This window comes from Lepus europaeus, chromosome 17, assembly GCF_033115175.1.
Source record: "Lepus europaeus isolate LE1 chromosome 17, mLepTim1.pri, whole genome shotgun sequence".
Lineage (NCBI taxonomy): Eukaryota > Metazoa > Chordata > Mammalia > Lagomorpha > Leporidae > Lepus > Lepus europaeus.
In genome coordinates, this window is record NC_084843.1 from 55,771,736 (window position 1) to 55,790,456 (window position 18,721).

The 18,721-nt window shown below is 39.1% G+C and overlaps 1 protein-coding gene across 1 annotated transcript in view; it reads right to left on the reverse strand.

Moving 5' to 3' along the window:
- Window positions 1–18,283: 18,283 nt before the first annotated feature.
- The window catches only part of CTNNA3 (catenin alpha 3), a 1,620,267-nt gene continuing 1,619,829 nt past the window's right edge, over window positions 18,284–18,721 (reverse strand). Inside the window, exon 17 of the mRNA XM_062214092.1 lies at window positions 18,284–18,602. Within this exon, the coding sequence (XP_062070076.1) occupies window positions 18,315–18,602 (288 nt within the window). The 3' untranslated portion in view covers window positions 18,284–18,314. The remainder of the gene's footprint in view (window positions 18,603–18,721) is intronic.

Here is an 18,721-nt window from a genome sequence, read left to right on the forward strand (position 1 = left end):
GCGGACCCTGTGGTTTCTCATCTTTTATCTATCCTCTTGCCTCTGGCTAAGGTGAAAAACCTCCTGACCTGAACTTTAGCAGCTGTACATTTCATCTATCATTCAACTGAAGTTATACAAAATATCATTTGAAAACAAGATTCTATAAGGGGAAAAGAAGTTTAAATTATGACACTGTAATGTGTGAACTTCCAAGATTTTCTCATCAGATTGTCAGATATGAATACCACACTTTACAATTTCTAAATTAACAATGATATGTCCACTTATATCCTTCCATAGGACACATTTAAAATCCTAATGAGAAGAGATACCATTTTGATATGTATGATCAAATATACAGGTACTTCTCATTAGGGTTTTTAATGTGTCCTATTCTTTTAGTAATTTCTTTTTCTACTTAATACCATTGGTTGAACTCTTTAATTAACACAGAATTATTCTTAGGTTTTTAAATCCAATTGAAAATTGATCCCTGTTAAAAATAAGAGTGAGAATAAGCGAGGGAGGAGATATACAATTTGGCACATGCTCCCTTGGACTTACTCCTAAGGGTAAAGCTTAAAACTTGCCACGGGACTCCAAATCCCATTAAGTTGGCAGGTACCAATGCCACCTTACTAGTTAAAGTGATCAGTTTAAGTTCATAACTGATCATAAAGATAGGATTGTCAAAGGGATCACATAAATAAAACCAGTGTATGCTAATACTAACTGACAGAATTATAAAGGAGAGAACAATCCAACATGGGATGTGGGATACACAGCAGACTCATAGAATAGCTAATGCCCTAAACAGCACTCTGGCCTCAGAATCAGCCCTGAAGACATTTAGACCTGGCTAAAAAGCCCATGAGAATATATCAGGCATGGAAAGCCAAGACACTGTGGCAAAAATGACTTAAATAAAAGATCTCTGTGAGTGATATCCTAGTGGAAAGAAGGCACCATCAAAGAAGGAGGTACCTTTCTCTGAAGGGAGGAGAGAACTTCCACTTTGATTATGGCCTTGTCTAAACAAGATCGGAGTTTGTGAACTCAAGAGGCTTCCATAGCCATGGCAGCTCATGACAAGAGCCTTGGGTGATTACTGATGCCATAAACAAGAGTGTCAATTGTTAAATCAACATGCTCCCATGTAGGACCCCTGTCCTTAATGTGTTGTACTATGAGAATTAATGGTAAAAGTTGTCTTCAAACAGTACTTTATACTTTGTGTGTCTGTTCGAATGCAAACTGTTGGAATCTTTACTTAGTATAGAGTTGATCGTCTGTGTATAAAGATAATTAAAAATGAATCTTAATGAAGAGTTGGATGGGAGAAGGAGTAGGAGATGGGATGGTTTGTGGGTGGGAGGGTGGTTATGGGGGGAAGAACCACTATAATCCAAAAGTTGTACTTTCAAAATTTATATTTATTAAATAAAAGTTTTCTATAAAAAAAGAACCCACTGACAATTTTTTCCCTATAATGTAATCTAAAACTTAGGTGTGTTCTGGTCTTTAGAGGTGCTTTCATGGCTCTCCTGCTCCTTACCCGTCTGACCAGGCTCCCAGAACATATGAAGAGTTATGTGATCTACTGTTAAGGGTACAATGGTAAACCTTGAATCTGGTTTCTCTTTAGGTCTTAATGTACTGGGAAAAAAAATGCATGTCTCTAGAATTGGACATTTCATTCTCAATTGCATCAATTATTTAAAAGTGTCATTTATATACAAACCCTGCAGCTACTTGAGTACAGCTGGAACTTAATTTAATCCATTTACTCATTTGTTCAATTAACATTCACTGAAATTTGAAAAGCCTGCCTTTTCTGCAGGTGTTTTGAAGTGGTAGGGGAATTGGGAACATTCAAATGATCCCAGCAAGCGTGGACAATATATGCAACAAAGCACTGGATAATGGATAATTCAAATTTGCCACTGCCACCTGTAGTAATTCAATATTCAACAAGACTGTTGAGGTTTGCAAAGTATAAAAAAGTACATATTATAAAGAACACAGGTTTTGCTATTAGAAAAGCACCTATTGGAAGATCAAGAGCGTCAGTTCAAGTTCCTTGAGCCAGGTCCTTGCTAATGTGCCTGGAAAGATGCAGGAGATGGCCCAAGTTCTTGCACCTCTGTCACTCACATGGGAGACCTGGATGAAGCTACTGGCTCCTGGCTTCAACTGTGGTCCTGCTGTTGCAGGAATTTGGAAAGTGAGCTAGAGGGCAGAAGATCTCTGTGTCTCCCTCTCTCGTCACTCTGCCTTTCAAAAAAATAAATCTTTTAAAAATGCACCTATTGTAAATTACATATATGTATGTATATATATATATTCGTATATCCTGGTTTACTTCAGCATTTGAGAGTTAAGATATATGGGAGTAGATGAGTATACACATAAATTGGAATCTTGCTGCTTGCTTATGATTTTCCCTTCATAATCATATAGAGGAAATTTGTTATCTCCCTTTGCTTCAATTTTCTAACCATCTGGTGTGGTGGAGATGAACTACTTTATGAGATTTTTGTGAAGAATAGGATAAAGTATGTAAAATAGCTGCCATAATGTCTGGCATGGAGCCACTATTAAGTAACACTTGATAAAGGGGGGATGATGATGATGATGATGACGACGACAGCAATGACAAGGCTACCTTCTCTTGCATTTCTTTTATGTCAATGTGTAAAATAAAACAATCAGTGATGAAGGCAGCAAAGGAATAGGATGTCAACTATTCAATGACACCAAAATAGGGGCAGGCATTGTGGCATAGCTGATGGGGCTGCCACCTGCCAAGCTGCATGCCATATGGGCATTGGTTTGAGTCCTGGCTGTTCTATTTCTGATTCAGCTCCTGCTAATGTCCTTAGAGAGGAGCTGAAGATGGCCCAGGTCCTTGGGCCCCTGCACCCATGTGGGAGACTTGGGAGAAACTCCTGGGTCCTGGCTTTGGACCAGCCCAGCTCCAGCCATTGTGGCCATTTGGAGAGTGAACCAGAGGATGGAAGATCTCTCTCTCTGTGTTTCCTCTCTCTCTCTCTGTAAACTCTGCCTTTCAAATAAATACTCTTCAAAGAAAAAAAAATCAAATCAAATTCTCTTCAAAAGACACTACTATGTGGAACAGACTTTAGGGTACTTTGATTGCATAGAGGTGGGATATTGATAGGAGGGTGTTGATTACAGGAACTTTTGGAAGCCCTGCAGTTCTTCTCAGGCAAGTAGAGACCTTAGCGGAGTGAAAAGGATGACACAGATACACAGCATAAATACCCACTCTCCATATCTATTATTAGTATTATCATTTAATGTATCATTGGTAAGTATGTTAATTGCTTTGATTGTGTACTTTCTGTGGACAAGGCACTGCTCTCAGTATTTTGTGTGCATGGTTGAGATTAATCCCTATACCACCCTTACGAGGCAGTGACCTCCATTTTATAGATGAGACAGTGGGGCTTGGAGAAATTCAATACATTTCCTGTTTTTACTCAGCTAGCAACTTGAAGAGCTAATACGCGAACCCAGTTAACCCTGCTCAACGTCTTCAACATGAGAATTAGAGAGTCTCTTGTCTGCATGAGAGGGAAAGACAACTCGTGAGCAGGAAATAATAAGGGAATTGGCATAGACACGGTAGAGCCCTGAAAAGAGAACGGGGTCTGGGGCAGAGACTGTGCAGACCTGTGTCACCCAGATATACAGGAAACTATGAACTAGTTCTCCTTTGGGGTTCAAATGACTCGGTCCCATTTCACAAAATAATCACTAGAAATAGAAATCCAGAGATGCTTCCATTCGTAGACGTGTAACTGAGTTATGTTCTTTCCCTCCCTGAGGGAGGAGAGGCTGAGGGGCTCTGAGCCTCCGCTGCGTGTCCTTGAGGAGACACAGAGGGGAAGCCGTGGCCGGACCTGTTTTCTCCCTTCCTGGTCCTTCCTACCACACACAGCTGGCTCTGTCTACGTCTCCAACTCCCTCTGCACCAGACTGACTTTCACACTCACCACCAGCCTATCTGAAGACACCTGTGTGTGTGCTGGGCCCCGTCCTCACACAGGCGTTTGCACAGGGGCTTTGCACATGCTGTCTCTGCCTATGATGCTCCTTTATCCCTATAACCAGGGAACTTCCACTCCTTCTGATCTCAGCCTAGGTCTCCCGTCCTCAGAGTACCATCTCCAGTTTCCATGATTAGGCCAAACACCCTGATTTCAGGTTCAGAGCACCTGTGTGACTCCCCTTTGTGGCAATTATCAAAGCATGCACTCAGTCATATGTTATTTGATTCCTTTCTCTTCTGCTAGTTTCTATTTTTTTTTTTTTTTGTTATTGCATCTCCTGTACCTAGAATATCTAATTCATTGGTGTTCAACAAATATTTGTTGACTGACTAATATCAGTTAGCTGTTCTTTAGTAGTGCCTGGAGTGCTCTGTTGATCCAGGCAGTTCTTTCTCAGTTCCTTGTCTACACCTTCCAAAAGGAAATTTTTTTTTTCTTTTTGGACAGGCACAGTTAGAGAGAGAGAGAGAGAGAGGACTTCCTTTTTCCATTGGTTCACCCTCCCAAGTGGACGCTACAGCCGGCACATTGCCAATCCGAAGCCAGGAGCCAGGTGCTTCTTCCTGGTCTCCCATGCAGGTGCAGGGCCCAAGCATTTGGGCCATCCTCCACTGCACTCCCAGGCCACAGCAGAGAGCTGGACTGGAAGAGGGGCAACCGGGACAGAATCTGGCGCCCCGACTGGGACTAGAACTTGGTGTGCCGGCGCCACAGGTGGAGGATTAGCCTAGTGAGCTGTGGCACCGGCCCCCAAAAGGAACTTTTAAGATTCTGTTTTATGTGTTTTATTTTGAAGCTTCCAAATCGCATATGTAAAAATAATGGTTAAATTTTATGTTTTGTTTAACCTGTGCTGGGCAACAAAGTATGTACATTAATTCATGTAATATTCATTAATGATCCTGTGTGACAGGTTCCATCACATTTCCCTGAATATGAGAGGCATGGACTGTACAACACACAATTATTTTGCTAGTTGAACTCAGAAATGCCACCTCTGCTTCTCAAATGGGAATTTATAATGAATGGTAATGAGAGGTTTAGCAACTTGCCCAGGAGGACTGCAACTAAAAATAGTGGATCCAGAACGCAAACCCGGCAGAGTGGTGCTGGAGCACAGGCTGCTGGCCCTGGTGCCACCGGGCCAACCAGTGATGCTCACACGTTTGGGTCGTTTTAGCATTTCTCAAACCAGATACAGCCTCACAAGCAGATCTCGGAAATTATGTGAAGGTGAAACATGTTGCTACCCACTTGATCATCATTCGTCATTTGGCAGGAAAACAAGAAATGGCCTTTACGGTAAAATAAATTATAGCACAGTAAAAGAAACCAGGATATATTTACCAGCAGACTGTAATTGTTGTTCGGTTACAGTGTCTTCCATTTTCTGAGATGATTACTTTGGGAAAGGGAAATTTCGGGAAGTACTGAGTGAATTGTTTTCACATTCACCAGAGGGTGGGGCTAATGCTATTGGTAGTCTTTCTCATTCATCCATGTGTTTGAAAAATGGCATTAGTGACAGGCATGGAAGAGATTCTGCTTCCTATGCTTTTGTAAACTGCTCAAACAGTAGGGCCAAAGTTGATTAAACTAAGGAAAAGCTTAACATTGAAGCTAATAGATAAAGTCCTGATTACATCTAGTCATTACACAGATTTTAGGGTCCCCCATTGCTCATACATACTTCCTTTCTTTGTCCTGATGAAGACACTCAGAGTGGCTTGATCACCCTGTTCCCTGGACAGTGACTTGCGTTCCTGCAGGCAGAATAAGCTTATTTGAGTTGTTTTCTGAAATGCTGTGGTATCAAACATGTTGCTGAACTCATAAAAATTCACCCAGGACCTGAAACAAATTCTTTAAGTCCCTATATAAGCTTCATCACCCAACCTCCACCTTAAGGACTTACCTAGGTAGGAAATCTCTATTCTCACCATTCTTTGTGAGAGTCACTGCAGCCTTCTACACATAAATTTGCCTAATAAATGCCTTGGACTGAGAACGTGGGCATTTAGCGCTGTTTTCTTGGGAATGTGCCCCTTTCACCATGCATGGGCTCAGTCCTTTGTGGTAACTTCCCTGCTGCTACTTTCGCAGTGACTCCAACTGCTCAGTCAGATGGAACACAGATGAAATTGATTCTTTTCAGATCTTTGATACGCTGTTTTCATAAAAACAGATGGTTAAAATAATAAATTGATTACAATCTGTAGAATAGTTTGAATTAAAGAATAGGGCATGAGTTCAGACCTACTGGATTCAAATTCCAAATCTGCCTATTACTGGTATGATACACAGGCGGTATGGTTATGATCTAATCACTTCAACTGGTCTTCAGTTTTCTCATTGGAGAATCAGAGTACGATAAGAATAACCACTGGATCATGATAAAGGGCCAGCACAATAGCCCTACTAACATCCTAGGCACGATTCTGGCTATTTAATGAATGCCCAATATATATTATTTGTATTCATCATTCACCATCTACTAGAAAATATATTGTTATGCTTTTCAGCAGTTGATTATTCTCAGTATGATGAAATCTACTGGTCATTAAATCCCTCTTATACAATCATTTCCTGAGGATTGACAATTATCACTGTCAGTTCCTTTGTTTCAGCTCCCTAGTTTGACAATAGGTCTTATGATTTTACCCAGGCATTTGTTTATCTCATATAGAATTTGTGCAACCGATGTGCCTTGATCCCTTCTCCTCTTTTGAATATCCCATCAGTCCTGTATTTCACTAATTATTTTATAACTGTGCTTGCATTAGAGAACTTTGTCTTCTAGGAGATAGCAATACTGTCCCTATTTGTAAATTAATGCCTTCACACCTTAGCCTGACACTGAGACCCACTGTCTCTAACCTACTCGTTTTTCTGAGCTCCGGGCCAATCCATGTCTTCTAGTACACTTTGTTCCAGCCACATAGCCCCCAAGTGACACGCTCATTGCTAGCCCTGTGCCTTGGTTCATACTTATCCCAGACTGTTATCCTTCTCAAACCTCCTAAATCATAACTACTCTCCTATTAGAACCTCTACAAATTCACATATTCTCCTATTGGAAACTCTAGAAACTCAGATTCCTTTCCTGAACCTGGAGTAAAGCTTCCATGAGCTGCAATTTAATTTCTGTGATGCTATTTGCTTTAACTAACCTAATGAGTCTAAGTCTTGATTCCAAAACATGCATGCTTCTCCCTATCACACATAATGTTTGCTTATAACAGTCTGTCAAGAAAAAGGCTTGACTGCTGAGTAAGCAAGTGATCAACAAGAACCCATTGGCTTTTCCTTGTTAGTGACTTTCATTTATCCAGAGCAGGGTGATTGTTTTAGAAAGTGGCAGGAAGAATTAAAAATTTTATTTTTTAAACTTTTAATTAAGAATAGTTTAAATTTCCAAAACAAAAATTGTGAAGTTATAGAGTTCCCACATATACCCTGCACTCAGCTTCTCCTACTGTTAATGTCTTTTATTAGACTACTTGTCACACTCTGGAAACTACATCCACCTTCCCATATTATTAACCTCATATTAAAATTAGGAATTTTCAAATTCTTTCTCTAAATAATGTCAGGAAAACTAGTTACTTTCTGCAAGTTTTGGCATTACCAAAGATTTGAGAATTCATAGAGGGCTCAGATCACAGAACACCCGGGTTCTGCATTCATTCATTTGAAATAAATTTATTCACAAATGTTTTCATCGCTACCAAAAGTATCAATCAAGCTCTTCCTCTGTGGAGATACTTACTGGAGATACAAAAGGGAGCATGATGTGGTAATTGCTCTAAGGATTCTAGAATAGCATATGGCTAAAGAGCTCAAACAGGTTCTGGCTTTGGGACATGATGCAGTATTAGGGTCTTCCAAACTCAGCTCTCAGTGCCATATGCCTCAGAGTGACTGTCAGGTAATGGATTAACCCAGTGTGGGAGGGGTTCCATAAGTGTCCTTACTGGAAGGATGGAGATGTTCCAGCACCCAGCTACGGATCCTCAGCACTGTCACAGGGACTTCCTCTGGAGTAGCACGAAAAGAAGCTGCAATAATAAACATTCAGTTAGCCTACAGATGGACCACCACTCAATATGCTGTTTAGGTCTGTATTCAGGAGGACAGCCCACTTTTTCCCCCTGAGTTTGGCTTGAGTGGTGCTCCATGCACTGCTAGATAATGGAATTCTCTGATGTTGGAAAGGGAAACATGTACATAACATCCTATCACTACCAACAACTAGGAGAGGGAGTGAGAAGGCAGGAGAGTGGCAGAAGGTGCTGACTCAGCCTCGTAAAACTCAGAGCAGCAAATCCCTGCTTCCAGGTTCCCTCCATGATCCTCAGGAACAAAGGACAATTTGTCTGAAACCTGGGAGCGATCTGCTCCACCCAAACCCCACCCCTTGTCAGCTCCCTAAGGTTTCACACTTTCATTGTCTTCCTGAGAACTCCTTTCTTCCTGTGGTTTCCTATCTCCAAAGAACCCCTTCTCCTTTCCAAACTGAGAAATGCAGACAGAATGAGAAGTCAGTTACCTGACAAGCCACGGGGCAGGGTATGTGCAGGGACAGGAAGTCACATCTCGGAGTTCCTGCTCCTGGATGCAACGTTTAATGGTGCTGTCCAGGGAATGTCAGGACATTGGCTCAGCCTCCAGGCAGCAACAGACTCTTCTTGCCAAGGTGCTTTTAATTCCACTTGCACCCCCAGAGCGAGCCGGACAGCCTGATCCAGGCAGAGAGAATGCTGCTGCCGGAGCAGACATGGGATCCTGGGATCTAGGAGAAACTGGCAAAGAAAGGCAACACCACCGACACTGGTGTTTTTATCCACAAAGGGTCCAATGGTGTCGAGCAGAACTGAATGAGGGGGAGCATGATCATTCACAGAAATTAAGCAATTAACACTATCCACTAACAGACCGCATTTTGAGAAAGTACAGAGACAGACTGAGATTTAGCAATAAGCATTCTGAAGCAGTAAGATCACCAAAGGGAGAAAATGGTGTGGTGTACCAGAGCAGCCACAATAACCTTGATCCTTGAGAATCCAGAAACTGATCCTACGGAATTAATAGTGAGAAAGGATTACTCAGGGTCTAGGGATGAGGAAGCCAAGACTGATGTTTGGAATCCACCATTGTGGGGTGGGCATTTGGCCTACCACTTCTGACGCTGGTTGGGATGCTGGCATCTTAGAGTACCTGGGGTTGAGTCCCAGCTCCACTCTGGATTCCAGCTTCCTGCTAATGTGCACACTGGGAGGCAGTGGTGATGTTTAAGTACCTGGGTCCTTGCCACCCATGTGGGAGAGCTGTACTGAATTCCTGCCTACTTGGTTCAGCCTGGCCTGCCCTGGCCATTGTGGGCATTTGGGAGTGAACCATTGGATGGGAGTCTCCCTTCTTGTCTTTCTCTTTCTGTCTATATGTCTCTTTCTGCATCTCAACAAAATAAATGAATAAACTATTTTTAAAAAGAACTCACCAATATATATGCAGGAACACTGGTAGAGTCAATGGCATTATGTGACATGTATATGTGTTCAGACTTGCTCAGAAAAGTTATTGATCATTTTCACAAATCCCTAAGCTGAAGAACAAATTTTCAACTACATAGATAATAACTATTGTCTATATCAGGACAAAAATGTTCATTTAAATTAGGAAATTAATTTTATGAGATACACTCCAGGTTACTTGTGTGAATGGAGTAGTACTGTAATATGTATAAAGGTAGAATGAAGGTGACAGAAATACATGATTCAGTTAGTCAGCAGTTCAGAAACCTCCTTTTTTTGCCCCACCCAAGACAGCAAAACATAAAATAGAAACACAAAATGCATAACTAATACTTTCATTTTATTGCATTAACGTACATGGTTTAATTATCAGCTGAGCAAAAATTTTAATGAACTACAGAATGATAAGAAAACAATCCTATGTAAATTCAAAACAAATACAGTGTTACATATGCCAAATAATGCAACTGAAAGCATAATGAAAAAATCCATTGACTGAATTGAACACAAAAGGCATGCAGAATATCACACAAAGAATATTTGGGCTTGTATGTCAATGTCATAGAGTATTAAAGATCTCTTTATATTCCTGGATAAATAATTCATTTCATTTGATTGGTGAAATTAAGTTTAAGGATAATATGGAACAAAAAGCTCTAGTGTGTTTTTAGCCGAATTTTGTCTGTAGTCAAAGCACAAATCAACTTTGAATTGGCCATTACTTCAATGGACAATTCACTCAGCCACATCATGTCTCTGCATAGTAGGATGAGATGTACAAGAAAGGGTAGCTGAAACACCTCAAATGGTGCTACAGTTAAGCTCTCAAAACAGTGCTGAAATAAACATGACTGTTATTGATTAGTTACTTTTATTTCATTCTGGACTGCTTTAGTTTAAACCTGCCTTCATCCTGAATTACAATGTACATATTACTTTCAAGGATGCCACAAAATGTAAGCTATCAAAGATGAAGTTGATGCTTATAAAGGGACATAAAGTCATTTTTTGCTAAGTTAATATTAAACTAAAAACAATAAAAATGGAAAGTAGGGACATCTAGAAATCTTTCACAGGAAGTTTTAACTCATATTTAATAACCCAACTTGCCCCCCCAGAATTGTAAGTCTCAACTATTAGGTACTAAATTGGGCATAATATAGGTCCACTTTTTTCTTTCAGAGACTTGTTAGTCATGGATGTGAAGGAAAAACCATTAAGCTGTCCTTTAAACCTAAGTAAATTTTCTTTGGAGTGACTTTAACACTGAAGAAATATTTTCAAACCAGGTGGCACAACTTAATTCTGCAAGATAGTTGCTGAAATTATATTTATACTCCCATGGACATATCGTATACTAACACATAAGAATACAGAGTTAAAATGGCAAATATTTGGTAAGCAGTGGACCACCACCTCTGTAGTATGTTTAAAATTAGTTTTACATTTTAAAATCTCAGAAAGTAGCAAAATTCTTTTTGGCTAAAGTGTGAGCTAACATCTCAGACTTGGCTCCTTTGCTTTAATAAACAGTCCAGTTCAAGTCTGATTTTAATCCTGGTCAAGGAAACACATTGGTCTATGCCAGACTACCACAGGGGAGGTTCAGATAATCTACAAAGATGGGAAACTGACACGACATGCCAAGGTTGGTCTGGGACTACTCGCTGTCTGAATAGAAAAACAGGTTACCTGCAGGCTTTTGAACTATTGATGTAATTATTGTAATGAGGTATTAAAATGTATTAAAAGATGATACAGACCTTCAAGACCAAATAACCAGGACTGAAAATAAGCACCTTTTTGAAAATGCCAAGGAAAAAGTCTTCAGAACTAGAAACTATCTCCTTTGAGGGTCTGCTCCACTAAATACTAAATTATTTTTACATATGTCCTACATTGAAAATATTTGGAGGCCCGATTGTTTTAAATTTGAGCCTTTTCCAAAGAGAACTTCCTTTCAAGGCCTTCTTTTCCTACAGTTGAGAACAGACACCATATGACTACCATATCCATAAGAGTAGAAACAATAATTCCTAGTTTTAGGCAACACCACGGCTTTACCTTAAGGACTATCAGAGAGTCATTCAACTCTCCAAGGCCTAGAATGTGGAAGTCTATCCAACAACATGAACAAGAAGCAGAGTTATTTGACTTTAGAGAGGAGGACGCTGTGAAGTTACAGGACTAAGTTTACCTGTAATGAGGCACGAATTTGTGCACATGCGTGGCCTTCATAAAGAAGGAGATACCTTTGCCATAATACAGGTAAAATTTTAACACAGGAAAACTTTAGATGATTTTAAGAACCTTTAGCCAACACTCTTTTGGAATCCATGACTTCAAATACAAAGGCAGGCATTCACCGTTGAAGAGGAAAGATACAGTGCCAACAAATGGTTTTCACTAACCAATGCTGAAGACAGGCTGAAACAGGTATTTCCAGGGAATCTTTCTACCCAAAAAAGAAATGTGGCTGAGTTGCTCCTTATTTTAGATCATGCGGGTAAAACATTTACTCCTTTTATGACTGATACTTCACATTCAGTTAGCAAAGGTGATGTCATGGTAATTACAACGTGCCCTTTGTTTCATCCCCATTGTAGAAACAGTTGTTTTAGTTGCTGACTTTGCAACTAATCAGACTTATGTTTAATTTAACTGGTAAATAATGTTTAGTTGAGAATCCCAGAAACTGGCCTTGAGAAAGCCAGATTAAAATTCCACAATGCTCTGGCTCTAGTCATTGTGATCAGAGAATTGGATTCATGGCTGCAAGCTGCCTGTTATCACCTGAGTGGAGGTCAACATGCATCTGGCCCTATTGTTATTCCCCCTTGCTCCTGACCTCCTTTTCAGCTCCCTTCCAAAGCTTTCCTGTTAACTTGAAAATTTAGGATGGTGTTTGTGACAGGAAGGTGCACTGTCTCCTCGGGTTGCTGGCTTCTTGAACAAACCTGATTTCCTTACATCAACTGTCATCTTTAAAGTATTGGCATTCAAGGCCGGAGCAGGTGTGGTCTTTCTATAACAGTGAGAATATTAAGCTAATTATTTATCTGCCTATTATTTTCTTTGAATTACAGAGAATATGGCAAAATTATATATGTTTTTCTTAAGTTTTATTCTCTCAAAGGAATGCAGCCAACATTTGAAATATCTATTTCATTATCAACTGACAAATTTGATACCATTTTCCAAGAAGATTGTATAGTGTGGCAATAAATTTGTTTTTAAAGCAGTTAGACTTTGAGCAAGAGTCTTAAGTTCTTTAAATCTTACGTTTCTTTTAACTATGGAATGGAGCTATCCTGTAGGTTATTGAGAGGGTTAAATAATAGCTAGCATTCAACACAGAGCCGACTCATGACAATCACCCATAACAGTGCCTATGTTCAACCTCAGAGCCAATATAGATAATTACATGTTCATGTATTTAACAATTGGCTAGGCTTTTTGAGAATTTCACCCAAACTTGCAAACAGCATTACTAACTCCGCCACACTTGTGTAATTCATTCAAGTCACCCAAAATGACTTCATCAAGCCATCAAGACAAGTGTCCCCTCCTCCTGGTGATGAGGATGCCTGGCTTCATAGAACCAAACACACCCCCCCCCCCCTTCTGGAAAAGTCACCTTCTTCTGCAGCCACTCCTCATACTCCCTCTGCCACCTCCGGCACTTCCTTATCCAGGTCCCTTTAGAACTGCTCAGCATTTACTCCTTTTCTTCTCCAACATGCCAAGCTCATGCAGAAAGTCAATCCACGTATTGTGTTCCCACCAATCAGTGGGAACAGTTGGATGCTTTAATGCAATGGAAGCCATGAATCAAACACCATATTCTAGGATACACACAAGGGTCTGTGCCTGCAGACAGGATTCTGATCAGCTTGGGCTCCACTGGGAGACACTTCTCTCACTTACTGTGAATTCTCCCTCTCAAACTGTTCATAAAGGAAACTATTCATGTGTAAGATGAGTAAAGTTCTAAACTACTGCTTGTTTTGTTTGCTGGAGAATATATTCTTGTTTATGTAAATTATTTAAAATTTAAAATGATATTGAAAAATTTAATATTCTATCTGGCCAGCACAGTGTTAATCATTTTGATAAAGACGTCTTCAGTTATAGATACATAGTTTTAATAGCTTTCATGGTCCTTCTTTTTTTTCCTAATTAGGCTCAAAGGCCAAAATGGAAACTCATAAATTATTATGTAAGTAGACACTTTTGTCATTAGCCTTGACTTATTTGGTGGTAACATTGAAAATACTAGGACTAAACATATCATAAGAGAATCATTAAAAAAAGAAAGAGTTTTCATCTGATTGAATATTGTTTCCTGTGTGTGATATGTAACCGTGAACAATAAACTCTCAGGTTACATAAATTTTCTAGTTTACCCAAAAGCAACTGTTAAAATATGGGAGCTATTTCTTTTCAACTGGATGCCCCTAAACTATCCAATAAATGAAACAAATATTTCTGATTTCACAAAAAGAAAAACAGATAATTGCTTCCTAAATATACAGTATACAGTCTGTCCTGGCAAAAATACAGGCTGACAAATGCCGTGCAGATTTAATTCACATTGAAATTCTGGTGCCTGCTATGCCTACCTAGAGAATTACTGCAATGATATGGAAACAGGCTGGCTATTCCACGACGAGTTCACCAGAAAATGGTCGATATCACCATGAAAGTCTCAGATTCCATCCTACTCATTCTGTCACTGTATCCATGGGAACCACAATTCCTGGGATGGAAATGTACACTTGACACCAGAAAGAATAAGACTGTTCTTGGGAGTAGAAACACAAAAAGAATAATAATCCTGCAAATTTAAATTCAAAATTTAACTAAAATCTCATAGAATATATTAATGTATCGACATCATATGCTTAAGGAGAGGAAAGATGGCAGATTGTTGGTGCATGGAGTAAGAGGACAGGGCACTGACTGGGGTGACTGCCTGGGTAGAGCAGGCCTGATATCCCTTTCTGGTGGAAAACTATTAGAATATTTAACAGGATGCCTAGCCAAGAGGTAGGAGAGTTAAGACCACTCTGAAACTGTTTAGAAAGCCATTGAAAACACATTCCCCATTGTCACACATTAGCCTTTTCAGCCACTCATTACCGAATCTGATGAACATTAATTACTGCATATGACAGTCCAAACCGCACACTTAATTGTGTATTCACAATTTTATCTTATTACAGCATGACTTGAATCAGATCTCTGAAGCTAAGTGGGTCAAGAATGCCAGACTGCAAGAATAGACCTCCTACTGTGGCTATTGGAGCCCTTGTCCCCTGTATCAAAAGGATTTTGGGGGGAACACAAACAAGATTTTCAAAGGCTAGAAGGCATATTTCTGAAAATAAAGACAATACTGTATTTCCTGATATAGTCATAGTTTTCACTCATAATACAAACAGATGGGAATAATTAACAAACTAGACTCATTCAAGAACTATTCAGTAAGTTCACTAGAATCATTTTAATTAAATAATGCCCATTTGTGATAAATAAAGGAGGAGAGAGATTGATATTTCTCACCTTTCAAGTTTGATGACAGCCTTCTAGTTTATTTTTTTCTAATTGGAAGAAGAATCTTTAGTGGATAACAATTTCATAGATAAATATTTTCCAGGTTATCCTTCAGATTCCAGTAAAAAGTTTGGCAGTGACACTGGTGACTAACTGGGGTTGGAAGTGTCTTCTCTCTCTCAAGGACTGCCTTTTTGTAAGTTAAAATGCACTGATTCCACTAAAAGAGAAAGGTGAATTCTGATTAGCAGGATCAAGCGAATGTATCAGTAGAAAAAGCAACAGTTTCTGTGATGAGACTTTCAAAGATGCATAATGTACCACCAATTATCATCCCATTAACAAATGTCTGGCATTCCTCTGCAGATAAAAAGACTAAATATAAACACACCCATTAGGGTTATGCTTATTTCTAAGATTTATTTAACCATGCTTTATGATACAAAATTTCTTATTATCTTTGCTGTTAGTTTTCTTATCTATAAGCATTTATATTACCAGCAGGTTTGAACTAAATCTTAAATTGCTACCCACTGCAGGAATTCGCTCAGGTGAACAGATGTCTTTCTCGGCTTTAGGCATCTTGTTTTTATCGTACCTTTGATAAGCTCAGCAGATTTTCTCCTGGGATGTTCACCCAGTTAAAGTTTTTATTGTTTTGTTTAATTATAGTTGCTTGCCTTGAGTTAAGCTGAAAGTCTACCTGTAAAGAAGAGGTCTCATTCACATCTCATTTTGTGTAGATTCATTTTTTTTTAGAAAGAAATGGAGGTTACTTGGTAACCGTATGATTTCAACATATTTCTGTTATTTTGGCATCCAATACTACATTCTAAATTCAAATATGAAAAGATGATGTATGGTTAAGCAGACATTAGAGTTTCCACAATGAGAATTAGATTTTTGTGTATGTGGCTTTGGAGCTACAATGTACAGATAGTGGTCTGTGGTCCAAAAATAAAATTCAGCTTTTCTTAACTAAACTATAAATTCTTTTTTCTTCCAGCCAGAAGGATATACCATAGATATTGTACATTTAGAGCAGGAAAGGGTGGTAGCATTTCAATAAAAGAACCTCCTGTTTGTCTCAGCTGTAACTCAGAAAAACTCAGATAAACACAGATAACTCAGAAAAACACAATAACCTGTATTTCTTAATTTCCTTTGTCATTGCCTTGTCTTTCAGGGGGTGGACTCTGTCTAGATAGTTACTGTGGGTTAGTCAGTAATGCAAGAGAGAGAGTTTACAGTTTTCAGTGTCTGAGAGTTTTGTAACAATGAACCCAAGTGATCTGGTATTTTGAAGGACTGAAATAATTCATCATAATTAAATGAAGTTAACATTAATCCAACAACTAATAATGATCTATCAACTAGATCCATCTTTGTCCATGTCATTTTCTTTTTTTTTTAACTTTTATTTAGTAAATGTAAATTTCCAAAGTACAGTTTATGGATTACAGTGGCTTCCCTCCACCATAATTTCCCTCCCACTCGCACCCCTCCCATCTCCCGCTCCCTCTCCCATTCCAGTCACATCAAGATTCATTTTCAATTATCTTTTTTTTTGGACAGGCGGAGTGGACAGTGAGAGAGACAGAGAGAAAGGTCTTCTTTTGCCGTTGGTTCAGAAGATCGATTTAGTATATATTAAGTAAAGATTTCATCAGTTTGCACCCACACAGAAACACAAAGTGTAAAATACTGTTTCAGTACTAGTTATAGCATTACTTCACATTGGACGACACATTAATGTCCATGTCATTTTCTACGAAACAACCTACTCACGTTCTCAAAGTTAACAGGCTCATTTTTATGCATTATTCCACGTAGACTTGCCCTTCTAACATGAACTCTCGTTGTCCACCAAAAGTGACATGGCTTTTGAAACAACTCATCAACATCAGTGGTGTACAAGCAATAAGTTACAGCTATTGTATTACAATAAAACAGAAAAGGGAAAGAATTTTAAAGATTCCCTTGAAAGGGAATCCTATGAGTGAAGCAAATGTGAAACTGCAACTTAACTCCTCTAAAGAGCTTATGAAGGTCCAACTCAAAGAAGAGACTGTGAGATAAGGAAATAGAAACAGCAGTACACTAGAATCAGACTATTATCAAGTTCATTACAAACTCAGCGAGAGATGAGCACAGAGACTGGAGTTATAAAATGACCCCAGTGTCTTTTACTCAAAAGAGTGTAACTTAAATCTACTGCTTCATTGCCATTGACTCTGCTTTATAGTTCAATGCTACAATTCACAGAGATATATTTTACTCAGTGCCAAAAGGTTTTTCAAACTTGCTTGCCCTTTTAATTACACTTGCAAGCCAAGAAACTGGGTTTTTAAAGTCAGGCAGAACTGCAGACACTTCCATAAGTCACTCTGAGATACAGTTTAGCATTGCATTTCTCAGTGAGTGACAATGCTTTTCCTCCACACATGTGTTATGAAGGACATAAAACTCAAAAGTACATGACTGCTGAACACAGTAAAACACTAAAAGGCACATATGTGATATTAAAACTCCCTGAAACCTTTGTACTATCCACAAGGAATTTCATCAATAACCTAGGCTGATTTCAAAATCTAGCAAGTAGCTTGACTGCTCAGAATTGGTTCATTTATGACGGATGTTACCGTAATCAGCTGGCAATGGATACAGATTCAGTTTTTCCCTATGGCAGGAATCATGCATTTCTTCCATATTAGATGCCAGGTTAAGTCAAGTAAATAATGTTTGGAGATGAAATGGGAAAATATTTTTTAAATCTTTTGTTGCCATTGAAAACCAAATCAATACCTCATGTCAGTGCTTTAATACCAAGTGAAAAGGATGAGTGGACTTGAACTACCTAAGATAAGCTGGACTCACTTATGTCTCCTCTGTTCATTTGGAGCAGAATATAAGGCAGTTGTGATGGGAAAGGCTGAATGACACTTGAAGGCATCATTCCAAACACACATTAACCATCAGGTGTGGGCACACAGAGATGACAATGACATAATCCCAAATATGCTGCTTACACTGGTTCAGCCCCCAATATATTACGTTATTTGTGAGTAAACTCCAAACCTTAGTGAAATTACAAAGTTAATCAAGTGTAAAACAAGCAGTGTGGTTAGCCAGGATTTTGTAATATAGGCACTAGAGAATAGTGATTTCAGTAGATCTGTCTTCCTCTAAATTCTCTCATGACTTTTACTGGATGGATTTTCTTCTTTGCTGAGCCTCGTCTGACAGCTGCACAAGTCTCCTCTGGCCTTTCTTTCTTAATCAAGGGTTTTTTTGCTGGAGCCTTCATTCTCCACATCACAACTGGGTGCCTAGGCCCAGCAGGACTCTGAATTCGGATGATCTTGGTTGAGGCAATGTAAGACATTTTCACTGTTTGCACTACAGCATTCATTAAATTTTTGGCTGCTTGGATCAGGGAGGTTACACTGTCCAACTGCAGGAAAAGAAAGAGAAAAGAGCTATTATTCAAGAATACAATCAGAAATTCAAAAGGATCCAATGTTATAAAAACTGAAAAATGCTACTTTGTTTTACCCCAGAAATGAATAAATT